This window comes from Branchiostoma lanceolatum, chromosome 13, assembly GCF_035083965.1.
Source record: "Branchiostoma lanceolatum isolate klBraLanc5 chromosome 13, klBraLanc5.hap2, whole genome shotgun sequence".
Classification (NCBI taxonomy): domain Eukaryota; kingdom Metazoa; phylum Chordata; class Leptocardii; order Amphioxiformes; family Branchiostomatidae; genus Branchiostoma; species Branchiostoma lanceolatum.
In genome coordinates this window covers 15,051,461-15,078,266 of record NC_089734.1, presented here as the reverse complement: position 1 = coordinate 15,078,266, position 26,806 = coordinate 15,051,461, and the positions used below count along the sequence as shown (strand labels likewise).

Genomic DNA, 26,806 nt, shown 5'->3' with positions numbered 1-26,806 from the left:
ACGTTAATTCAAGCCATTTTGTTCCGCTTTCTACCAGTAGAACATAATTCTACGTCAGTAATGTACAGTCAGGTAATTGCCACCTTGAATGCACGAAAGGCCGTATATAATTGCCATCCTTTTGTAATCCATTTTCCACTACACGTCAAGTGTAAGGGTGCCGTAAATTCCCATCCACTTTCCAGGTCCAGGTGTGTAAGAAAAAATCTAGGACCGGACACGGTGATCCCTGAAACCCATGTACACAACCATTACACGGTGAATTTGACAGGTGTGTAAGGGCCCTGATACTCCTTGAAATTCGACTTTTAGAGCAGTGAGGGTAATGATGGCGGATTAAGGGAAATGATTACAGATTGAGTGTAAGGATGGCGGATTAAGGGAAATGAGTACAGATTAAGGGAAAGGGTAACGGATTAAGGACTAAGGTGACGGATTAAGGGTAATGATGGCGGATTAAGGGAAATGATTACAGATTGAGTGTAAGGATGGCGGATTAAGGGAAATGAGTACAGATTAAGGGAAAGGGTAACGGATAAGGACTAAGGCGACGGATTAAGGGTAATGATGGCGGATTAGGGGAAATGAGTACAGATTAAGGGAAAGGGTGCTCTAACCACAATTTTGCAAAAAATAGCTTAACATAAATCCGAGTTGTAGCCAATAGAATATAAGCTATCACTATATATGTGCGTGTCAGCTATGGTAGCAACAGATTGCGCATGTCCCAGCGAGGGTCTTGAATATATCAAGACACACGCGTACAAAGCAACAAACTTGACAAGTTCTCACGTGCCTTTTGAAAGGTTGGCTAAAACGTGTCTGCCTCCTTGCGTAGGTTGACGTATTCATCCAAAATTTGTCTGTCGCTTGCTGAAAAACAAAATGCCATTTGCACTGCGTCACAGCGCGATTGTCTTTCCATATAAGGGCAAAGGCAACATCACTTCTTCAGACCAATCGTGATATCATTTTGTCTTATTCATGCATCTTCTAAGAGCTTGAGGCTGTTCAAGCGTTGTTTGTCAGTACAATACAGATGTACGAGCAAGCAGAGCCGGTCCGGTCCCCTGTCTCGGGGCCCGTCAACAGTCAAACCAGTGGGCCGGACACGAGCGGTCAGCACGGGCGTGTCCGCCATGGCACCGGTGCTCCTGACAAGTTGGGAGCCGGAGAAGGGATAGAAATATCTTCAGACACGTACGAAGAAGCTGAGGTAGTGACATTTCGAGAGGCTCGGCTGCAGCGCGCAAAGCTACGGGGAGAATCATACCTGGAAGGGGCTGATGCCAGAAACAACAGGCGTCATGTCAATCTGCCTGACACAACGGAGACATCTAAAGGTAGCTGACTCTAATTTCAATTGATTATTTTTGCCAAGTTGCGCATATATTTTTCTCTTGTCTTATCTACTATGTCTATTTATTCCGGTCTTTGGCAATATGCAGTTGAGGTCGAAATTATTTTTTCTTGCGCGATGTTTCATGGTTAGGGTATGGGTTGGATCCATCGTAATTTGTTTAGCCTAGACCTGGGCTGATTTTGGGTCCGGAGTAGAATCAACTGAGGGCCATCCCGAAGCCCGGCGGCGCTGGGAGTTACATCTGGCCCGTCGTAAAAATACCCGCTGAGGCAACGCTTTATTAGAAAATGTGACAAACACAACTGTAAATGCGACTGAGGCGAAACTGTAAGTGCAATATGTGATCATCTACAGCAAGCAGACAACGCTGTCATTTTCAAATTGACGGCAACTTTACGCAAAAAAGAAATGCTCGGGCTCACTATAGAATTATTTTTTTCTGTAACACACTTCCCTAAACCTGCAATCTTAATTTTTGTTGTTGTTAAAAATCAAAATAGGCCACCATTTGTCTTCAGATAGCACGTATCAGGATAAAGCAAACGCCCGCCGTGTTCTCCGTCACTTCGTTCGCTCCTATCGCGGCTGCATGGTTGGTATTACTGTTGTGGTGGCAACTGTGGTCATCGTGGGACTCTTCGTGAGGGCATTACTCAATAAAAAGGTACATGTATTTGTTTTCATAATTTGGTACAGCGAAAAGCAACGCAAAACCAAGGTGATATGATCTCGTCCATTAACTTTCACAGCTATAACTATTCACCCAACACGTACAGTATCCCACTAGCTATGTCAACTGTCCAAAAAGTACAGATCGAAAGAAGAAATTCTGCATTAAAACATTTAGACAGGATCTGCGAATCGCAACCGAAATTTTTGTTGGATGCAGAGATTTGTTAATTAACTGACGTCCAAGGTTTTACAAAATCTTCAGAGAATGATGATGCTATCAGAAGTTTTTAAGGCAGAAATAGGCACCTCATAGCTAAAAGGCGTCCTATGCGCCTGCGTCAGTTTTCTGGACTGTACCCCTTAGCAATTATTATGATATGTTCTTTAACTTGCTGGATGTGTGGTTTTCCTCAAACATTGAGTGAGGCAACGGTCGGGATTAGAAACATTGGCCTACCGATCCAGGGACAGAGCAAGTAACAATAGCTTTTTTCTTCTGTTTTTTTTGTTTTGTTTTGTTTGTTTTGTTTTGCTTGTTCTGTTTCTTTGTGTTTTAATTAGTAAAATGATCCCGTCGTCGATTCTCGAAGGTTTCTAAGATCTTACCTTATTCTACATTCCTTTCTGCACTAAATGATGTTTGGCACTGTAAAATCTTTTAGGAAATTTCTCTACTGTCCGACAATGTGAAACGCAACATGGACGGTATATCCAAACTGTCCGACACTGTTGATGCCTTGAAACGCAACTTGGATACAGAGCGAAACCGATCAGCAACCTTGGTGGCATGCCTTCACGATCAAAGTAAGATGCTTTTTAGTAAATTGAATCAAATCTCATTTTACCAAGGAAACTAAAGGGCCGCGCTGTATCGTCTTAAAACTTGCACTGACGTACCCTAATGCCCAAAATACCGACATGCAAGAAAACATTGTTGGCTATTCATCGATGATATATCTCAATAAAACGGTGACCTTTTATAATGCGATTGTCATTTTTACAACATGAGCTGTATATGCTATTCATTTTTGTTTTAAACGCCAACTTTTTTCCCAGTATCTTGTCCCAAGGGTTATCAACTGTGGCAAGGAATCTGCTACAAGGCCTTCGACACCCCAAAGGCCTTCATTGATGCAGCTGTATCCTGTCGTAAAGATGGCGGCACCCTTGCCATGCCCCGAGACGCTGAGACCAACACCTTCCTGGCCTCCTTATACAAATCCGCGAGGGAGAGTTCTCACTTCTACATCGGCCTGCACGATCAACGTGAAGAAGGAGTATTTAAGTGGATGGATGGTTCTGCACTTGGGACGTACAACTCGTGGGCTCCGGGTGAACCGGATGGCTCTGGTGATTGCGTTTTCCAAAGCGTTTACGGGAACGACGAATGGTCCAACATCAAGTGTGACTACAACTGCCCCTTCGTTTGTCAAGCCATTCCAGGTGCTTACTGCAAATGTACCACGTTCGAAATATAAACTTATAAACTTAAAAAGCGTTTCTTGAATGAAATGTTACAGTCAATCATCGATTTGTCTTTACAATAAGACCAATCCCCGAAAACTCTCCTTATTTCATTTGGCATGCTAACTTCGTTAATTTCTTGCAGGACACAGGTGTACAGAGGTGACAGGCTGAACTCTCACCACTACTGTACCACGGTACTGCGACAAACGGCAATACTACTCGACACACCAACGTTATACTACGCATTTGAAAGTTAAGGTTAAGCCAAAGGGCAAAATAGCAAGTTATTTTGTTTATCTTATGACGACCTGGTTGGTTGAGAATATAAGATAATAGATGAGGCAATTAAGTAATAAAAATGTTAATGAGACAATTTAGTAATAGAAAATGTAACAGCAGTATTCTAATCCATCTTACGCCTTGGTTCAGTTGGGATATCTTGATCGAAACTTCCCTGTGTTATTCAACTTTTACGGAGTAGCGCATATGACACAGAAAACTACATCTTATCTAAGGGATAGGAAATTATAAGATCTGTGTGTAGAGTAGAAATCCTCAATTGATGAATTGGATGTCGCTTGTGGAGCTATGGTAGAGTCAAAACTGTAACAAAATCATTTACAATGCTTTATTAAGTGATAAAGTCTTTTGTTCATGGCATGGCGTATAGAATATAGCCATCGACGTCGTATCTAAGTGATTTAAACTTTGAAGATCTGACCATAGAGTGGAAATGCTTAATGAATGAAAGTAGTAAAATGTCACTTGTGGAGTGCTAAAAGGCTAAAACGAAAATCAAATACTTTATTGGATTATAATTTTCAGGGCTATTGACAACGATAGAACACTTCTTGCAAATGTGATTCAATGGCGTTTTCCTTAAGAGCAATGAATTTGTCAAGGTCCGATGTATACATCTATAGTTTCTAATTGTGAGCTATAATGATTGGAATAGTAGATGAATATCAATGCTATTTGCTGTTTTTAATTTGCAGAGTATACAAGCCAACTCATAGTCCCGAGTGCGCATGTGCGGTCATAATGCATTGTGGTCCAAGGCCAAACTTTAACCCTATCATCTCATCACCTAGCGTTATTTGCATACTTCCAGGCGTATCTAGCTGTCTACTGAGACTTCAGCTTGCCGCCACTTTTGCAGCAAACCTTCCTACAGAAGAACGAACAGCTGCACCACACGGTCCCCAGGACAGCTGAACAGACGGCCAACAGGAACGAAGCCACATCCAGCAGGTAGTACTGGCACCACGGCAGCTCCTCGGCGCGTGCGCGGAGATGGGACAGTCCGCCATGTTTGATGACGTGTTCTACCCACCAGACGGCCCGCTCCATGGGCGGCTGGGCTGGTCACGGTGCAGGCGGGACAGGCGGCCTGCGGTCTCCTGGTATAGTACAGGAGCCAGGGCCTGAAAAAAATGATTTCGTTCAACCCATCATACAGAAAAGGTTTGACCTGATATTTTGGTAGAGGGGGTCCTTCTCCATCACACCTGATGATTTTTTTGCTCAAATTGTGGTATCACGCTCCTGCTAGCGCTAATTAAAGATGTAAATAAAGGTATAATCATGTATATTTTCCAGGGGGAGTGGCCAAAATCTAAACATCAATATTTTGTCTTGAAAATTGGTACACTTGTAAAACTCAACCTAAGGATCACAAAAATGTTAATATTTTCTTGATACCTTACACCGTTCAGGCGTCACGGGTCATTAAATTGCATTTTTTTCTATAATTTTCGCATAAATAATGAATAGTTTATTTTCCAAAACCCTGCATTTATTTGTGTTACCTGTTGGGCTCTTTTTTTATTCATGAATGGATGCACTGTATCATTCCCAACATTTTGGTCTTTGAATTTCGAATATCCGTCACTTCTGTTGGGAGATATGAGGGTTTAAAACAATTATTACCGTTGCCATGGCCGTTGCTAAGGACACTATTAGGTGTAGTTTGAAGATATGTACCGTCAAAATGGCTGCCTGAAATCTACTTTTCTGTTAGTTCTTAATCTGTTTGTGCTTAAATAGGCATGTATGTAGCCTGTAGTAACAATAATTGCGATAAATTTTGAGAGTTTTTGTGTTTTTGTTGTTGAAAAATGTCACTTTTTGCATCAAACTGTTGCTAAGGCAGTCGCCAAGGGAGGTTTGGGACATAAACCTGACCTAACCTATACAGAATGTAGTTTTTTATTGGATTTTGATAGTTCTATACTTAAATAGACATGTTTGTAGCATGTAGTAACAATATTTGTGATAAATTTTGAGAGTTTTTGTGTTTTTTTGTTGAAAAATGTCACTTTTTGCATCAAACTGTTGCTAAGGCAGTCGCCAAGGGAGGTTTGGGGCATAAACCTTACCTAACCTATACAGAATATAGTTTTTTTATTGGATTTTGATAGTTCTATGCTTATATAGACATGTATGTAGCATGTAGTAACAATATTTGTGTTAAATTTTGAGAGTTTTGCATTATTTTTGTTGAAAAATGTCACTTTTTACCTAAAAACCATTGCTAAGGCAGTCGCCAAGTCAGATTCGAGGCATAAACCTTACCAAACCACCTTAGAATGTACTTTTCTGTTGGGTTTTGATAGTTCTGTGCTTAAATGGACACGTACGTAGCATGTAGTAATAATATTTGAGTTGAATTTTAAGAGTTTTCATTATTTTTGTTGAAAAATATCACTTTTTGCATAAAAACCATTGCTAAGGCAGTCGCCATGAAGCTGACCAAACCTGCATAGAAAGTACTTCTCTGTTGGATTTTGATAGTTCTGTACTTTAAAAGACATGTATGTAATATGAAGTAACAATATTTGTGTTTAATTTCGAGACTTTTCATGTTTTTTTTACAAAAATATCACTTTTTGCGTAAAAACAATTCGTAAGGCAGTCACCAAGGCAGGTTTAGTGCATAAACCTGACCAAACCTGCACAGAATGTACTTTTCTGTTGGATTCTGATCTGATTTTGCTTACATATCCTTGAAAATGGATATAACATTTAATTTTCTGGTAAGGCTTTATGACATGAAACAAACTGGGTGATCACAACAGCTAGGCTGAGCTGAACCACATTGCATTAGGGTCCTTTTTGCTTCTATGTGGGCTAAGATCTTTCCGACTAAATTAAGAGTTTTCTCTAAATCTAATCCATGTTACTGTTCCTGTCAGTTTGATTCTATTCTGGAAGTTGTCACCATCCATGCAGGGACATGACTCTGTACAGCTGCGCTTAAGGCCAAGTTCTGCACCTTGAAGAAGGATGTAGTTGGCGTGTGTGCCTTGCGTGGTTCCCTGACAGCTCACCAGCTCAACCAAGCCTTGCTGGCCTTTTGGCACTGGGTCTGCTGTCGGGGAACCTTCCGGCCATGGCCGTCAAGGTTTGGTATGCTTTACATGGCCTGTAGTAACATCCGCATAACGCTGCAGGTGCTGTAACCATCACTTGGTCAGATGTTGGGGACAGAAGCTTGCTGTGCTGTTTCTTTTGGCAATAGATGTCCATCTCTCGAGCTGGGCAGCATTGGATCTCTTTGGCAAACATAAAGATCAATTGCAAGATCAAACAAGTATTTGTATCTGGATGTCTTTACTCTCCTATGGTTTGTATTGTAATGCATTTTTCTTTCTTGGTCTTCTGAGGTATCACAGTCCGTCTACACCATTGTTGATGAATACTGGAACAGTTTGTACAGGCAGTCATATGTATCATTGACACTTTGTAAGAGTAATGTCTGAGACATTTATCGGTCGAGTTTGAATCCAGGTAACATCACATATGTCGGCCTTAATTGCCGTGTCTTGCACATTCCTTGTGCTGGTGGTACATATTACTGTTGGTCATTATATTCAGATGAGGTAAATGCTTTTTGAATCTATCATGTCATGAAGAGATACAGAACTATAGAATAGCAACTCAGACATGGATTGGCCAAATGGGATATGGAAAGCAATACTTGCACCATGGTTACAATAGGATGTAGCTCTTGATTTAGGATGTCGTGAGGTGCAGCAGAATCACGTTTTTGCTGTTTTTAACATTCAAGACAGACATATCGTAAAAAAATATGCATCTAATCACTGCAACTTTCCCTTCAGTCTTCCCTCAGAACATAATATACATGATTTTTACTAAACACAAGCTGATCAAAGTCCAACAGAAAACTAACTACAACTATGCAGGTTTTGCCAAGTTTATACCCAAACTTTTATTGGGAACTACAGTCTATTTCGTCTGGTTTACTCCCTGAACCTTCTTGGTAACTGCTTTAGTAACGTTAACTGTTTTATGCATGTAGTGACATTTCTAAACAAAAATTACAAAAACTCAAAAATGTAGCACAAACATTGTTACTACATACTGAATACATGTCTATTTAAGCCCAAAAGATCAAACTTCAATAGGAAACTACATTTCATGGTGGTTTGGTCAGGTTTATGCCCCAGACCTTCCTTGGTGACTGCCTTGGCAACGGTTTTATGCATAAAGGGACATTTTTCAAGAAAAACAACGCAAGTCCCAAAATTCGACACAACTATTGTTACTTCATACTACATACATGTCTATTAAAGTACAAACAGATCAAAATCCAACAGAACAGTATTTTCTACATGTATGTAGCTTTGGTCATGCTTACACCCCAAACCATCTTTGGTGACTACCTTAGCAACTGTTTTGTACCAAAAGTGAAATTTTTCAGCAAATATTGCAAAAAGTCTCAAAACTTATTATACTGTTACTACATGCTGCATACATGTCTATTTAAGCACATAACTTTTTAGATCCAGCAGAAAAGTACATCATGTGCAGGTTTGGTCATTAATACACCCTAAACAATCCTTAGTGACTGCCTTCGCAACAGTTTTATGCAAATAGTGAAATTTTTCAACAAAACAATGCAAAACTCCCAAAATTAAACACAAATGTTGTTACTACATATTACATACATGTCTTTTAAAGTACAGAACTATCAAAATCCAACAGAAAAGTACTTTCTATGCAGGTTTGGTCAGCTTCATGTCCCAAACCTTTCTTGGCAACTGCTTTGGCAATGGTTTTTATGCAAAAAGTGATATTTTTCAACAAAAATAATGAAAACTCTTAAAATTCAACGCAAATATTGTTACTACATGCTACATACATGTCTATATAAGCATAGAACTATCAAAATCCAATAAAAAAACTATATTCTGTATAGGTTAGGTAAGGTTTATGCCCCAAACCTCCCTTGGCGACTGCCTTAGCAACAGTTTGATGCAAAAAGTGACATTTTTCAACAAAAAAACACAAAAACTCTCAAAATTTATCACAAATATTGTTACTACATGCTACAAACATGTCTATTTAAGTATAGAACTATCAAAATCCAATAAAAAACTACATTCTGTATAGGTTAGGTCAGGTTTATGTCCCAAACCTCCCTTGGCGACTGCCTTAGCAACAGTTTGATGCAAAAAGTGACATTTTTTAACAACAAAAACACAAAAACTCTCAAAATGTATCCCAAATATTGTTACTTCATGCTACATACATGTCTATTTAAGCACAAACAGATTATGAACTAACAGAAAAGTAGATTTCAGGCAGCCATTTTGACGGTACATATCTTAAAACTATACCAGATAGTGTCCTTAGCAACGGCCATGGCAACGGTAATAATTGTTTTAAACCCTCATATCTCCCAACAGAAGTGACGGATATTCGAAATTCAAAGACCAAAATGTTGGGAATGATACAGTGCATCCATTCATGAATAAAAAAAGAGCCCAACAGGTAACACAAATAAATGCAGGGTTTTGGAAAGTAAACTATTCATTATTTATGCGAAAATTATAGAAAAAAATGCAATTTAATGACCCGTGACGCCTGAACGGTGTAAGTTATCAAGAAAATATTAACATTTTTGTGATCCTTAGGTTGAGTTTTACCAGTGTACCAATTTTCAAGACAAAATATTGATGTTTAGATTTTGGCCACTCCCCCTGGAAAATATACATGATTATACCTTTATTTACATCTTTAATTAGCGCTAGCAGGAGCGTGATACCACAATTTGAGCAAAAAAATCATCAGGTGTGATGGAGAAGGACCCCCTCTACCAAAATATCAGGTCAAACCTTTTCTGTATGATGGGTTGAACGAAATCACATTTCTAGGCCTCTTTCAGGAATTGGCTCCTGTACTAGTAGCTGTGAAATAGGATATAAAACAGACCAAAATGACTGAAAAAAATACTCTTTTTACACGATCAAATGATTTATTCAACCGACGTTTCGGTGGCCATCTTTCACCTTCCTCAAGGCAATTCCGACTGGTTCACATTGCACTGTAGCACAGGTGTCGCTGCTTGTAGATGCGTTTCCAAACGCAAAGTATTCACAGTACAAATATACACTGGGAAAATGTAACAGATGAAATATGAGACCAAAAGGACTTATAATTACGAATCGGTTTACAGACCTGGGAGTGAACCACCACTTTGTTGAGTTTTAATTCACCAACTTAGCACACTACATCAAATAAATTATATAAATAACTTGAACGTAAAAATCTCTCTCTGTCTCTACTAGGGCCTTCTCTTTCCTTCCCACCCCTCCCCTCTTTCTCTCTCTCTTTCTAACATTTCTGTGTGTGTGTGTGTGTGTGTGTGTGTGCATGTGTAACTGTGCCGTCATGAAATTTGAAATGAAAATTCTTCTACGCACCATTTAAAACAACAACTGTTAATATGGCTTGACGTATACCAGACCCTGCATACCCAAACGGCGTCGATATGTATCAACAGTACATGTTGTTGGTAACAACATGGAGAATGGCCCGGTACAGCTGTTCGGCGGTGACCGTGTTGAAGTCCAACTTCACCCCCAGTCCCCTGGCCACCACCCGGGCGGCGTTGGCGGGCTGATCCCAGAACAACGGCAGACAGACCATGGGCACGCCATGGTACAGGGCCTTGTAGATTCCGTTCAACCCCGCGTGCGTGAGTGATGAAGGCTCGGGTCTTTGGGTGGGCTGCAAAAGAAAATACCGCAAGTTACGAGCAAAGAAAGTCATCTGTCATGCACTCTATCTATACAGAGAGAGATAGATTGAAAACTCCATGTATAATATACTATGATACAGAATCCCACGAATGCTAAATCTATTAAGTTATTCAATCTAATAAAAGATCGGGTATTTGGGTGGGCTACAACAAATACAGCAAGATTCGAGCAAAGAAAGTCATCTGTAATGTACTCAGTAATGTAGAAAGAGAGGGGGGAGGGAAACTCCATGCAAACTTATATATAAATACACACTTAGAATCCCATGAAAGCTTGGTTTTCTTGATTTAGAAAGCTATTTTATCTGATCAATTATGTCCTATATCATTGCGGTATTGTTATCATTACTTAAATTTTCTACTTCCTCATGTTTCGCAAATGATAATGAAAATCTTACCCAGCAAGTCGTTCTGAGGCAGCCAGGCCAGTAGTTTGGTGTTGTTGCCCAGACCGGTCGGTTTCTCTCCCACGTACCGCCACACCACCTTCTGTCGGAGTCGGGCGAAGGCTGCCGCGAAGACTTCTTGCCTCTCCGTCGACATCGTCTGGACCATCGACCCGAAACTGACGACAATCAATCCATCGTCTCCAGAGCTCCGGACAAACGCTTCCACGTCCTGTGGAAAAATGAATCAGACATAGTGAGTTTCTTTATTCGAATTAATAGCCTTGTGATGTCAGGAAGACATGGTGCACGTTTCGCCCCAAGCAGATTGCTCTGGAACAACAGTGGCGTTTTGGTCAATATCTTCCAATGAAAATAACTAAACAAAGGAACAACGGATTTCCATGATATTTAGTATGCAGGTAGCTTAGACAGGGATGTACACACTAAAATGCAAATTATGCAAAGTAGAGCTGAATTTTCATAATCAATGAGGGAAATCTATATTTGCATTATAGGAGTCGAATACATGTAACATATAGGTAGTGTATGGCAGGTATAACATTAACAAATGCTTATTATGCAAATAAATTCCTAATTTGCATACATAATGCAAAAGTAACATAAATCATAGTGATAAATGATTGGACTGTCTACATTGTGACCAATGTAAGTCCGTTAAATGTGTACATGACCAAGCATTGATGGGTGTACCATACCTGGGTGTTACATTTATTTAACAACCGACCTAAAGTGGGGTGCCCATGTCAACATCATAACAAACAAGGCTAAACAGACGTCGGGAGTGATCAAACGTAATTTGATTCCCATTTAAAGGCCGTATTATGCTTCAAAACGTCAAAATAGGCCTTAAAACAGCGGTTTGGAGCCAAATTATCACTTTGAAATTTTTTGTCTGGGAAAAGTCGGATTTGCATTGAAAACGACGTAGAACGGCCTAATAAGCTGTTCTAAGTCATTTGCAAGCGATTCCGAGCGGTTTGGCGAGAAAAAAAGCCAAGATGAAATTTTACCGGCAAAGGCCGTATTATGCTTCAAAACGTCGAAATAGGCCTTAAAACAGCGGTTTGGAGCCAAATTATCACTTTGAAATTTTTTGTCTGGGAAAAGTCGGATTTGCATTGAAAACGACGTAGAACGGCCTAATAAGCTGTTCTAAGTCATTTGCAAGCGATTCCGAGCGGTTTGGCGAGAAAAAAAGCCAAGATGAAATTTTACCGGCAAAGGCCGTATTATGCTTCAAAACGTCGAAATAGGCCTTAAAACAGCGGTTTGGAGCCAAATTATCACTTTGAAATTTTTTGTCTGGGAAAAGTCGGATTTGCATTGAAAACGACGTAGAACGGCCTAATAAGCTGTTCTAAGTCATTTGCAAGCGATTCCGAGCGGTTTGGCGAGAAAAAAAGCCAAGATGAAATTTTACCGGCAAAGGCCGTATTATGCTTCAAAACGTCGAAATAGGCCTTAAAACAGCGGTTTGGAGCCAAATTATCACTTTGAAATTTTTTGTCTGGGAAAAGTCGGATTTGCATTGAAAACGACGTAGAACGGCCTAATAAGCTGTTCTAAGTCATTTGCAAGCGATTCCGAGCGGTTTGGCGAGAAAAAAAGCCAAGATGAAATTTTACCGGCAAAGGCCGTATTATGCTTCAAAACGTCGAAATAGGCCTTAAAACAGCGGTTTGGAGCCAAATTATCACTTTGAAATTTTTTGTCTGGGAAAAGTCGGATTTGCATTGAAAACGACGTAGAACGGCCTAATAAGCTGTTCTAAGTCATTTGCAAGCGATTCCGAGCGGTTTGGCGAGAAAAAAAGCCAAGATGAAATTTTACCGGCAAAGGCCGTATTATGCTTCAAAACGTCGAAATAGGCCTTAAAACAGCGGTTTGGAGCCAAATTATCACTTTGAAATTTTTTGTCTGGGAAAAGTCGGATTTGCATTGAAAACGACGTAGAACGGCCTAATAAGCTGTTCTAAGTCATTTGCAAGCGATTCCGAGCGGTTTGGCGAGAAAAAAAGCCAAGATGAAATTTTACCGGCAAAGGCCGTATTATGCTTCAAAACGTCAAAATAGGCCTTAAAACAGCGGTTTGGAGCCAAATTATCACTTTGAAATTTTTTGTCTGGGAAAAGTCGGATTTGCATTGAAAACGACGTAGAACGGCCTAATAAGCTGTTCTAAGTCATTTGCAAGCGATTCCGAGCGGTTTGGCGAGAAAAAAAGCCAAGATGAAATTTTACCGGCAAAGGCCGTATTATGCTTCAAAACGTCGAAATAGGCCTTAAAACAGCGGTTTGCAGCCAAATTATCACTTTGAAATTTTTTGTCTGGGAAAAGTCGGATTTGCATTGAAAACGACGTAGAACGGCCTAATAAGCTGTTCTAAGTCATTTGCAAGCGATTCCGAGCGGTTTGGCGAGAAAAAAAGCCAAGATGAAATTATACCGGCAAAGGCCGTATTATGCTTCAAAACGTCGAAATAGGCCTTAAAACAGCGGTTTGGAGCCAAATTATCACTTTGAAATTTTTTGTCTGGGAAAAGTCGGATTTGCATTGAAAACGACGTAGAACGGCCTAATAAGCTGCTCTAAGTCATTTGCAAGCGATTCCGAGCGGTTTGGCGAGAAAAAAAGCCAAGATGAAATTTTACCGGCAAAGGCCGTATTATGCTTCAAAACGTCGAAATAGGCCTTAAAACAGCGGTTTGGAGCCAAATTTTCACTTTGAAATTTTTTGTCTGGGAAAAGTCGGATTTGCATTGAAAACGACGTAGAACGGCCTAATAAGCTGTTCTAAGTCATTTGCAAGCGATTCCGAGCGGTTTGGCGAGAAAAAAAGCCAAGATGAAATTTTACCGGCAAAGGCCGTATTATGCTTCAAAACGTCGAAATAGGCCTTAAAACAGCGGTTTGGAGGCAAATTTTCACTTTGAAATTTTTTGTCTGGGAAAAGTCGGATTTGCATTGAAAACGACGTAGAACGGCCTAATAAGCTGTTCTAAGTCATTTGCAAGCGATTCCGAGCGGTTTGGCGAGAAAAAAAGCCAAGATGAAATTTTACCGGCAAAGGCCGTATTATGCTTCAAAACGTCGAAATAGGCCTTAAAACAGCGGTTTGGAGCCAAATTATCACTTTGAAATTTTTTGTCTGGGAAAAGTCGGATTTGCATTGAAAACGACGTAGAACGGCCTAATAAGCTGTTCTAAGTCATTTGCAAGCGATTCCGAGCGGTTTGGCGAGAAAAAAAGCCAAGATGAAATTTTACCGGCAAAGGCCGTATTATGCTTCAAAACGTCGAAATAGGCCTTAAAACAGCGGTTTGGAGCCAAATTATCACTTTGAAATTTTTTGTCTGGGAAAAGTCGGATTTGCATTGAAAACGACGTAGAACGGCCTAATAAGCTGCTCTAAGTCATTTGCAAGCGATTCCGAGCGGTTTGGCGAGAAAAAAAGCCAAGATGAAATTTTACCGGCAAAGGCCGTATTATGCTTCAAAACGTCGAAATAGGCCTTAAAACAGCGGTTTGGAGCCAAATTATCACTTTGAAATTTTTTGTCTGGGAAAAGTCGGATTTGCATTGAAAACGACGTAGAACGGCCTAATAAGCTGTTCTAAGTCATTTGCAAGCGATTCCGAGCGGTTTGGCGAGAAAAAAAGCCAAGATGAAATTTTACCGGCAAAGGCCGTATTATGCTTCAAAACGTCGAAATAGGCCTTAAAACAGCGGTTTGGAGCCAAATTTTCACTTTGAAATTTTTTGTCTGGGAAAAGTCGGATTTGCATTGAAAACGACGTAGAACGGCCTAATAAGCTGTTCTAAGTCATTTGCAAGCGATTCCGAGCGGTTTGGCGAGAAAAAAAGCCAAGATGAAATTTTACCGGCAAAGGCCGTATTATGCTTCAAAACGTCGAAATAGGCCTTAAAACAGCGGTTTGGAGCCAAATTATCACTTTGAAATTTTTTGTCTGGGAAAAGTCGGATTTGCATTGAAAACGACGTAGAACGGCCTAATAAGCTGTTCTAAGTCATTTGCAAGCGATTCCGAGCGGTTTGGCGAGAAAAAAAGCCAAGATGAAATTTTACCGGCAAATAAAGGCCGTATTATGCTTCAAAACGTCAAAATAGGCCTTAAAACAGCGGTTTGGAGCCAAATTATCACTTTGAAATTTTTTGTCTGGGAAAAGTCGGATTTGCATTGAAAACGACGTAGAACGGCCTAATAAGCTGTTCTAAGTCATTTGCAAGCGATTCCGAGCGGTTTGGCGAGAAAAAAAGCCAAGATGAAATTTTACCGGCAAAGGCCGTATTATGCTTCAAAACGTCGAAATAGGCCTTAAAACAGCGGTTTGGAGCCAAATTATCACTTTGAAATTTTTTGTCTGGGAAAAGTCGGATTTGCATTGAAAACGACGTAGAACGGCCTAATAAGCTGTTCTAAGTCATTTGCAAGCGATTCCGAGCGGTTTGGCGAGAAAAAAAGCCAAGATGAAATTTTACCGGCAAAGGCCGTATTATGCTTCAAAACGTCGAAATAGGCCTTAAAACAGCGGTTTGGAGCCAAATTATCACTTTGAAATTTTTTGTCTGGGAAAAGTCGGATTTGCATTGAAAACGACGTAGAACGGCCTAATAAGCTGTTCTAAGTCATTTGCAAGCGATTCCGAGCGGTTTGGCGAGAAAAAAAGCCAAGATGAAATTTTACCGGCAAAGGCCGTATTATGCTTCAAAACGTCGAAATAGGCCTTAAAACAGCGGTTTGGAGCCAAATTATCACTTTGAAATTTTTTGTCTGGGAAAAGTCGGATTTGCATTGAAAACGACGTAGAACGGCCTAATAAGCTGTTCTAAGTCATTTGCAAGCGATTCCGAGCGGTTTGGCGAGAAAAAAAGCCAAGATGAAATTTTACCGGCAAAGGCCGTATTATGCTTCAAAACGTCGAAATAGGCCTTAAAACAGCGGTTTGGAGCCAAATTATCACTTTGAAATTTTTTGTCTGGGAAAAGTCGGATTTGCATTGAAAACGACGTAGAACGGCCTAATAAGCTGTTCTAAGTCATTTGCAAGCGATTCCGAGCGGTTTGGCGAGAAAAAAAGCCAAGATGAAATTTTACCGGCAAAGGCCGTATTATGCTTCAAAACGTCGAAATAGGCCTTAAAACAGCGGTTTGGAGCCAAATTATCACTTTGAAATTTTTTGTCTGGGAAAAGTCGGATTTGCATTGAAAACGACGTAGAACGGCCTAATAAGCTGTTCTAAGTCATTTGCAAGCGATTCCGAGCGGTTTGGCGAGAAAAAAAGCCAAGATGAAATTATACCGGCAAAGGCCGTATTATGCTTCAAAACGTCGAAATAGGCCTTAAAACAGCGGTTTGGAGCCAAATTATCACTTTGAAATTTTTTGTCTGGGAAAAGTCGGATTTGCATTGAAAACGACGTAGAACGGCCTAATAAGCTGTTCTAAGTCATTTGCAAGCGATTCCGAGCGGTTTGGCGAGAAAAAAAGCCAAGATGAAATTTTACCGGCAAAGGCCGTATTATGCTTCAAAACGTCGAAATAGGCCTTAAAACAGCGGTTTGGAGCCAAATTATCACTTTGAAATTTTTTGTCTGGGAAAAGTCGGATTTGCATTGAAAACGACGTAGAACGGCCTAATAAGCTGTTCTAAGTCATTTGCAAGCGATTCCGAGCGGTTTGGCGAGAAAAAAAGCCAAGATGAAATTTTACCGGCAAAGGCCGTATTATGCTTCAAAACGTCGAAATAGGCCTTAAAACAGCGGTTTGGAGCCAAATTATCACTTTGAAATTTTTTGTCTGGGAAAAGTCGGATTTGCATTGAAAACGACGTAGAACGGCCTAATAAGCTGTTCTAAGTCATTTGCAAGCGATTCCGAGCGGTTTGGCGAGAAAAAAAGCCAAGATGAAATTTTACCGGCAAAGGCCGTATTATGCTTCAAAACGTCGAAATAGGCCTTAAAACAGCGGTTTGGAGCCAAATTTTCACTTTGAAATTTTTTGTCTGGGAAAAGTCGGATTTGCATTGAAAACGACGTAGAACGGCCTAATAAGCTGTTCTAAGTCATTTGCAAGCGATTCCGAGCGGTTTGGCGAGAAAAAAAGCCAAGATGAAATTTTACCGGCAAAGGCCGTATTATGCTTCAAAACGTCGAAATAGGCCTTAAAACAGCGGTTTGGAGCCAAATTATCACTTTGAAATTTTTTGTCTGGGAAAAGTCGGATTTGCATTGAAAACGACGTAGAACGGCCTAATAAGCTGTTCTAAGTCATTTGCAAGCGATTCCGAGCGGTTTGGCGAGAAAAAAAGCCAAGATGAAATTTTACCGGCAAATAAAGGCCGTATTATGCTTCAAAACGTCAAAATAGGCCTTAAAACAGCGGTTTGGAGCCAAATTATCACTTTGAAATTTTTTGTCTGGGAAAAGTCGGATTTGCATTGAAAACGACGTAGAACGGCCTAATAAGCTGTTCTAAGTCATTTGCAAGCGATTCCGAGCGGTTTGGCGAGAAAAAAAGCCAAGATGAAATTTTACCGGCAAAGGCCGTATTATGCTTCAAAACGTCGAAATAGGCCTTAAAACAGCGGTTTGGAGCCAAATTATCACTTTGAAATTTTTTGTCTGGGAAAAGTCGGATTTGCATTGAAAACGACGTAGAACGGCCTAATAAGCTGTTCTAAGTCATTTGCAAGCGATTCCGAGCGGTTTGGCGAGAAAAAAAGCCAAGATGAAATTTTACCGGCAAAGGCCGTATTATGCTTCAAAACGTCGAAATAGGCCTTAAAACAGCGGTTTGGAGCCAAATTATCACTTTGAAATTTTTTGTCTGGGAAAAGTCGGATTTGCATTGAAAACGACGTAGAACGGCCTAATAAGCTGTTCTAAGTCATTTGCAAGCGATTCCGAGCGGTTTGGCGAGAAAAAAAGCCAAGATGAAATTTTACCGGCAAAGGCCGTATTATGCTTCAAAACGTCGAAATAGGCCTTAAAACAGCGGTTTGGAGCCAAATTATCACTTTGAAATTTTTTGTCTGGGAAAAGTCGGATTTGCATTGAAAACGACGTAGAACGGCCTAATAAGCTGTTCTAAGTCATTTGCAAGCGATTCCGAGCGGTTTGGCGAGAAAAAAAGCCAAGATGAAATTTTACCGGCAAAGGCCGTATTATGCTTCAAAACGTCGAAATAGGCCTTAAAACAGCGGTTTGGAGCCAAATTATCACTTTGAAATTTTTTGTCTGGGAAAAGTCGGATTTGCATTGAAAACGACGTAGAACGGCCTAATAAGCTGTTCTAAGTCATTTGCAAGCGATTCCGAGCGGTTTGGCGAGAAAAAAAGCCAAGATGAAATTTTACCGGCAAAGGCCGTATTATGCTTCAAAACGTCGAAATAGGCCTTAAAACAGCGGTTTGGAGCCAAATTATCACTTTGAAATTTTTTGTCTGGGAAAAGTCGGATTTGCATTGAAAACGACGTAGAACGGCCTAATAAGCTGTTCTAAGTCATTTGCAAGCGATTCCGAGCGGTTTGGCGAGAAAAAAAGCCAAGATGAAATTATACCGGCAAAGGCCGTATTATGCTTCAAAACGTCGAAATAGGCCTTAAAACAGCGGTTTGGAGCCAAATTATCACTTTGAAATTTTTTGTCTGGGAAAAGTCGGATTTGCATTGAAAACGACGTAGAACGGCCTAATAAGCTGTTCTAAGTCATTTGCAAGCGATTCCGAGCGGTTTGGCGAGAAAAAAAGCCAAGATGAAATTTTACCGGCAAAGGCCGTATTATGCTTCAAAACGTCGAAATAGGCCTTAAAACAGCGGTTTGGAGCCAAATTATCACTTTGAAATTTTTTGTCTGGGAAAAGTCGGATTTGCATTGAAAACGACGTAGAACGGCCTAATAAGCTGTTCTAAGTCATTTGCAAGCGATTCCGAGCGGTTTGGCGAGAAAAAAAGCCAAGATGAAATTTTACCGGCAAAGGCCGTATTATGCTTCAAAACGTCGAAATAGGCCTTAAAACAGCGGTTTGGAGCCAAATTATCACTTTGAAATTTTTTGTCTGGGAAAAGTCGGATTTGCATTGAAAACGACGTAGAACGGCCTAATAAGCTGTTCTAAGTCATTTGCAAGCGATTCCGAGCGGTTTGGCGAGAAAAAAAGCCAAGATGAAATTTTACCGGCAAATTGAAGGTAAAAGCTCTTGCGTACATATCACTAGTAAGACCAAACCTAGAATACGCCGCAACAGTATGGGATCCATATACTAAGAAAGACAAAGATAAATTGGAGAGGGTGCAGAACCAAGCAGCCAGATTCTGCACGAACAACTACGTAAGGGGTGCTAGTGTCACCAAAACGAAAACTGATCTGCAGTGGATGTCACTCGATCGAGGAGAGAAGGAAAATGTCCAGACTATGCATGATGTACAAAATGACTAATACACTGGTGGACGTACCAACTAATAAGTACCTAATACCAGCTCAGAAAAGGACAAGAAATAGCCATGCCTATAAGTATCAGACTTTCTAACCGAGGATTGATGTGTTTAAAAATTCGTATTTTCCTAGAACGATCGTAGAGTGGAACTCGTCACAACCAAGTACAGTGGAAGCATCCTCATTAGATAGCTTCAAACAATGCATGCAGTTAGATATGCGAAGGTTAGACGTGACAGGTCGTTCGATGTCATATAAACAGCTGCTTCCGCGCCGCGTGCCTGCGTAGCTGGTGTGTTGCGCCAAATGCGAAGCTGGTGTGTTGCGCCAAAAGGCAGTTATAACGGCTATATAGATACAGATATAGATTTTCGTTGGCGTAAGGATAGATGTGAGTTGTTGGGTCCTGTGTATGGATACATCAGACATATGGGGTCAAAGGTAGGGTTGCTCTGAAACAACAGGTTTCCTCGGAGTTCGAGCTGAACAACCCTCTGTTTTCTTTGCATGGTTATCAACTAGACCCTTGTGACTTTCTAGTGGGAAAAAACGTTTTAGATCGGTGTTTGGGTTAATACTTTTATGAAGCCTTGTTCAGGGGCGCCAAAGCTCTAGAATTCATACGAATTTTACGGAATACATACGCATTTTACGGAATACATACGATCCGTTACTAGAAACATACGATCCATTACTAGAAACATACGATCCGTACGGAATACATACGATCCATTACGCGGAATACATACGATCCTTACTAATTTGCTGGCCATCGCGCTAGCACCGAATCTAGCTTTGTCTGGTCCTCCTAGTTGATCTAAACCTACATCAGTCTTGATCTAGTGCAGCTTGAGATTTTTAGAGTTTAGCCGGATGGGATTCACCATTATTAAGCTCTTAAAAGCCAAGATATCGTACGAAGAACTGGTTACGAGTCCGCCATATTGAATTTGCCGCCAGTGTTACGTGATCAAGGCACATTTCTCCAAATTAAAGGATCGTATGTATACCGCGTAATTGATCGTATGTATTTCGTAAGGATCGTATGTTTCTGCGTAATGGATCGTATGTATTCCGTAAGGATCGTATGTTTCTAGTAATCGATCGCATGTATTACGTAAAATTCGTGTGTATTCCATAAAATTCGTATGAATTTTTTGACACCGCTGTTGTTTCAGTGTATTCTAACATACTTTCCTACAGGTAGCACCAAGTTTGGTGTCAGTCCTTGAGAACACCTTGGCACTGTGCCAATATTTCCGGGTGAATGGGGGTGTGCCTGACGTCATAGTGTCTGCGGGGAATCCCACTGGTCACACAATCTTCAACAGTAATTTAGTCCAGAGAGTGAAAGCCGGCTCGCCGACTCGGTGCTGGGCGACTTCCTTCGCCGTACATTTGCCTAGACGTCTCTGTAACGAGCCTATTCCACAACTTTACATGAAAAAGGAAAGGTAAGACCAACAAACTCGTCTGTATACTACGTAAAATAATTCTGTGGCTGACGCTTGGGTCTTATATATACCTTCCCGGCTTGGTCCTTCCTATGTACAAAAATAAATTACGAACTTAACAGGAAAGTGAAACCAGTTGGGTCGTGTTTAACCTTGTATAGAATTCCAAAGCTTAAACTGCTTGATGAAGGGCGTAACTTGAAATAGTGACAATGTTATTAGTCATCTTTTTTCTAAACTACAATAGAAAAAATAGTTACGGTAATCTGTAGATCTAACATGATTACAACACGAACTGTAAACTCCAGAGTTGTAGTGATTTAAATCCTACCGTCCTGTACATGTTTACACCTTAAGGCTTGCGGTATGAATTTCATTTTTTTAACGTTCCATTCGTCAGAACAATCAGTAGTTTTCAAAATTTTTGCGACGATACGACGGGTAAGACCAAAACAAATAAAAAACAGCGGGGAGTACCTTGTCACCAGACATCTATTTATAGACCTGGTAACAATGGTACACTATAAACATTCGCGGGTTAGAAGAAAGGCAAAGTTCAAAAGAGCAGAGTTCACTATGATGTAACTACATGACCTATTGGCGTAAATAATTTTCAAGCAGATGTTTGGAGGGGGGATTTCGACACACTAGAACGTTACGGATTTATCAACAAAGTGCACATACACTATTTCCTTCAAACATCTACCGGTAGGGCAAAAAACTCAACACAACTTGAGCTGATTTCTCTCACATGTTGATTTTGTTGTGATGTTCGCCTTCCTGAAAATGATCGAGAACATTATAGAAGAGAAATAAGAAATCAAAGAAGACTTTTTTTTTTCTTTTATGCAGGTATAGAATATGGCACAGGGAAATGAGCCGTTCATACAGCCTGGTGTAAGCCGGCCCGTCAGCGCCCCCTTGCGAAGGCCCCCATCATCTCAGGGGAAACCTCAGCCGTGGATGATGGGGATATCCGACCAAGTGCGCCCTCTATCGGCGGGGCCCTGGACTGCCGAAGGATCCTTGTCACCGCGTCCTTGGGGTAGGTTAATTATAAACAAAGCTTAACAAACATACAATATAGATTAGTTTTGCCGTGCATAAAACACTGAGGGACTTTAGAACTGAACAAGTTAATTTACGGTAAAATATAAGGGATAAAATCTTCATAATTTATTAGTACCAGTAGTGCAATAAGAGTGTAAGAGCAATTTTATTAATATCAGATCCTGTTTAACCCTATCTAGACTGTTTTTTTTTGGAAACCTGGGACTAGGGTGGGGGGGTGGTGTTGATTTCGCCTCCCCCATCATAACTTCCAAACGGTATGGTGAATCATCACCAAATGTGCAGGGAGAAATGTACACGTTAAAAAAAAAAATAATTCCTGTAATTCTGCACTCGTGGATCGCCCATTTCTAAATTTTTGAAAATAGCAATTTTTGGGCACTGATGACCCTAAGACACAATGAACATACACTATAAATGTTAATCTGAGTGCTAATCAAATACCAGGTAGTGACGAATTTGAAGGCAAAAAAGCCTGTTAATGCCTAAATTAATGATATGATCTGCCATGTTGGATTCTGACCGATGACGTCATTAAATTAACATAATTTATGAATATTAAATCATAAAATCTCTTTTTTTAGACGAAGGATCGTCTGGCTACAGTTCGACAGCATCCCTGTTCGGCGGGTCTACTAGTCCAAAGGCTGCCTTCGGCGGCCAACAGCCGACGATCCTCCCTAACACCCGACCAAAGTCGACCCCAGCCGGCCACAACTCTACTCGCAAGATCCGCGACTGTCCCGAAATTGACCAATACAAGCGCCTCCTGGAGAAACTGGCAGACCGACTGAGTCCCGACGAGGTTGGCTGACTGAAACGACAATGTGGCGTCCCAGCTGGCACGTCTGAGAGGATGAGGAACAACCGCGACTTCATGCAATGGTTGGCCAACACGGATAAGGTCAACCAAGACGACCTGAGTCACTTAGGAATTCTCCTCTACTATGTGAAGAGGCCTGACTTGGTGGAGAAAATCCGTAGGTAAGTCTGATATTTGAGAAGTAATATGGACATAAATGGAAGGAAGTGGAAAATAAATTGTGAGTCCTAAAGACGATCATATATTGACCAAGTTTTCCACCAAAGTTTGAATGTGAGTAGAAGACATAGGTTTCAACACAGTACAAATGAATGGTCTGCCCATAAAAGAGGTTACAAGTTCTGAAAATGCCTCCACCTGAGATCAAAGAGGCGTCACTAAAAACTCCAAAACGTTCCAAATTTTATATCTATATCTTTAACTTCATCATCGTCGCCGCTTTCATCTGTCGACGATGCGGGCCACCACTGCTTTTCACGCACTTCTGCCCAGTGCCTGCCTTCTCACTCCTTCCCAAGTGAAACCCAGTTCCTCCAAGTCTCTCATATCTTTAACTTCGAAACCTTTTGAGTTGAATCACACTTCATTAAAGACGGTGCAAAGTGATACAACGTTTAGAGTCTTTTTTTTTTTAACATAATCTTTATTCATTTTTGAAAAAGAAGACACAACAATACAAAGTGGATATACAAAAAGCAACCTAAGCCAGGAAAGACAATTTGCATTTTCCCAACTAAATTCATTTTAACAGTGCAGAACCAATGTGTCCCCACTTTAACAAGTGTTTCTCAATCTTCTGTACGTTTTGGGCAATGATGTACTCAACTTTGTAATAATAGCGTACATAGGCTAAAAAGCCATCTATTGTAGGAATTTTTAAATGTCTACATTTAAAGATATACACCTTAGCAATTAGTAACAATGTGTTCAGAATGATAGGATAGCCCAATGAACCAAATAAAATAATTCTACTTGTAAATCTAAATTCCACGTTCATATGCTTTCTGATCCAGCTTTCTACATCACCCCAAAATTTTACAAGAAAAGAACATCGACAAAAGATGTGGACGGGAGTTTCCTCCTCAGTCTTACAATAAGAACAAAGTGTATTTTCTGATAATTTCCATTTATAAAGCTTAGAGTCTTACATTTTCCTATCGAGGTAGGAGGAAACGTCTTCCTTGCCCTGTGAAAAAACTGTTCCTTTTTTTTATGGAACCAGGTATGAAGAGGATCATGACTTTCCCATGGACCGCAGGACTCCCACCATTGAGTTAAGTTCCTCGTCGGATAGCACAGGGCCCGAGGGACAGACGTATGCCCATGACATGGCAGAGAGGCTGGATCAGCTTCGAGAGAGGTACGTTGAAGTTTATCTTTCGCACATTCGATGTTGTTCCTTGCAGATAATCTCCAATCAAGTCTCTACCGGGGCAAAATCGTATCCAGGGGCCAGAATCTATAGCAGGCCCCCGTAGGCCAGCTGGTTTTTACCCCCGCAGAGATCTGCTTGGAGATTACCTTGCAGATGCAGACTCGACATAACGACAAGTAAAAACCTGTTCCGTTTTAACCTTCGGTCAATGGGCGCGGCCATGTTGATTTGTGACCAATCTCGACCAATCGTAGACTGACTCGACCTAACCAATCACAAGTCATTTCAAAGAAGTCATGACGTTGTCAATTTATCAACGATCACTTAATTGTCAATCGTAGATTTGTTGATTTAAAAAAAAAATATCGCAAATTTACCGTATATAATTTACCCATTGCTCGTATTGCCAGAAAATGCTCTGTGGAACCTTACAATTACAAATTTTAAATCATACATTGGCAATGTGTTCACTTATTACATACAGGATTGAGCGACGAAGACAAGAAGGAGCTAAGGAGAAACACCGCTTAGCTATGGTTGTCGTCACCGTTTTCCTCGCGCTCTTGATCCTGGTCTGGCCGCTGTTTTGGCTAGACGACCTGCCAGGCATCCGCGGGAAGATGATCGCCATGGTCGCTACGCCAACTACAGTCGACTTCGTCAACAAGTTCGGTCCAACGATCACCGTCCTCGGTGAGACCATTTTTGGTCTCGCACTGATGTTCACCGTCTGCTGGCTCCGCCAGGAGGCGCTCTTTCGGAGGCTCCGGCAAGACTTCCTGTCCGACCTCGAACTCCTGATGCAGCCCGCGAAAAAGAGGATGAAGAAGAGAGCGGCACAAGTTTGAAATTTCCCACGGTTTAACGGCCATTGCAGCCAAAGTTTACTTTTCTATGGATGAGGCACAGAGTACTGTAAATTTGACATTGTGAACAGGAAATGTCGTGTAATTTGAGGAAGTTAAGGCCTAGATTAGTCATCCGTTGTAGACTCTCAGGCTGTTTTCTTTTTCAAGTTTCCGTTTTCCTATATAAAAAAGGTCTCAGCCAGCTATAGCTATAGGAAAAAATAAGTAATACGAAAACGGTAACTTGAAAAAAAAAAAAACAGCCGGAGGGAGTCTGCATCGGAGCCTAGGCTTACATGCAGATCAAGACATTATTTGTATGATTAATGAGAAAATGCTAATACAGACTTTGTATAACTACGGCATAATGATTTCGGTTGAGGGGATTATCAATGACTATTCATAGATAAAAGCAAATGAAGGGGAAATAATGAGAATTGCTTTAATGATGAATGAATGAATGAATGAATTGATATTTCTTAACCCGACTCAGGTAAAAATGAGAACTTGGCTTCGGTTAGGGACGTCCTCTGTACTATTATTCTAATATTCTGTCAGATATTTTCTGGTGTAGGTAGACTGTATTATTGGTGACTAAATGGATAATCGACTGAAATAATGATAGACGTCACTTGTTATATCAGTACCTAAGTGTGAGACTAACATCATTAGATCTATATAGATATAGATAATTTTATGCAAATCAAGACATACCTTGCAAAGTGACGTCTACACAAAGATTACAAGTGAAGGACGTTAAACTTTGGCCTTGGACCACAATGCATTACGACCGCACATGCGCACTCGGGACTATGAGTTGGCTTGTATGCTCTGCCGAACGCTTGTCTCATTAAAATTCGGTTGCTTACAAAATGGATGCAAATTGAAACAGCATATAGCATTGAAAGTCATTCATTTTTTAAATCATTATAGCTCACAATTAGAAACTATAGATATATATATCGGACCTTGACAAATTCATTGTTCTTAAGAAAAACGCCATTGAATCACATTTTGCAAGAAGTGTTCTATCGTATTCAATAGCCCTGAAAATCATAATTCAATAAAGCATTTGATTTTTGTTGTAGCCTTTTAGCACTGAAGCTCGACAAGTGACATTTTACTACTTTCATTCATTAAGCTTTTCCACTCTATGTGCATATCTTCCAAGTTTCAATCACTAAGATACGACGTCGATGGCTATATTCTATACGCCATGCCATGAATGAAAGACTTAATCACTTAATATAGCATTATAAATGGTGTTGTTATAGTTTTGACCCTACTAAAGCTCAACAAGCGACATTCAATTCATCAATTGAGGATTTATTCTCTACACACAGATCTTATAATTTTCAATCCCTTAGATAAGACGTAGATTGCTGTGTCATATGCGCTACTCCGTGCAGAGTTGAATAACACAGAGAAGTTTCAATGTATCCCAACTGAAACAAGTTGTAAATGGATTAACATACTGCTGTAACAGTTATATATCTTTTATTATCTTCGCCGAGTACTATAGTACTCGGGGTAGATTATGTTTTCGGTTGAGCCAGCTGTTTGGTGGGTCTGTATGTATGTCAAGAGCATAACTCAAGAAACCCTGAATCTTTATGATTTTTGGTAGGTGTGTAGTGGTTGTGCAAAGGAAGGTCAAGTTCAAAAATGGCTTACCTTGCGTTTTTCAACAGTACTGCAGCGGACTTTTAATTTTTTTGTGTTTGTATGTAGGCAAAAAAAGTGACGGAAACGTTGATGGATCTTCATGATTTTTTGCAGGTGTGTAGATTTTGCGAAAACAGAGG

General features: G+C 40.4%; 1 protein-coding gene across 1 annotated transcript; it reads left to right on the top strand.

The window, feature by feature from the left end:
* The first annotated feature begins 21,766 nt into the window (after positions 1-21,766).
* Positions 21,767-25,617, top strand: LOC136447626 (uncharacterized). The gene is made up of 4 exons (XM_066446657.1): positions 21,767-21,929; positions 22,540-22,939; positions 24,001-24,138; positions 24,638-25,617. Exons 2-4 carry the CDS (start codon positions 22,812-22,814, stop codon positions 24,999-25,001), a joined length of 630 nt encoding a protein of 209 aa, XP_066302754.1. The 5' UTR covers positions 21,767-21,929; positions 22,540-22,811; the 3' UTR covers positions 25,002-25,617.
* The last annotated feature ends 1,189 nt before the right edge of the window (positions 25,618-26,806 follow it).

What these genes read in the sequence shown, in the direction of transcription:
- LOC136447626 (XM_066446657.1), top strand. Translation starts at nt 22,812, where the DNA reads ATGAGGAACAACCGCGACTTCATGCAATGGTTGGCCAACACGGATAAG. An exon ending in TTGGTGGAGAAAATCCGTAG is followed by an intron (nt 22,940 to 24,000) that starts GTAAGTCTGATA and finishes TTATGGAACCAG; the next exon opens with GTATGAAGAGGATCATGACT. An exon ending in CTGGATCAGCTTCGAGAGAG is followed by an intron (nt 24,139 to 24,637) that starts GTACGTTGAAGT and finishes TATTACATACAG; the next exon opens with GATTGAGCGACGAAGACAAG.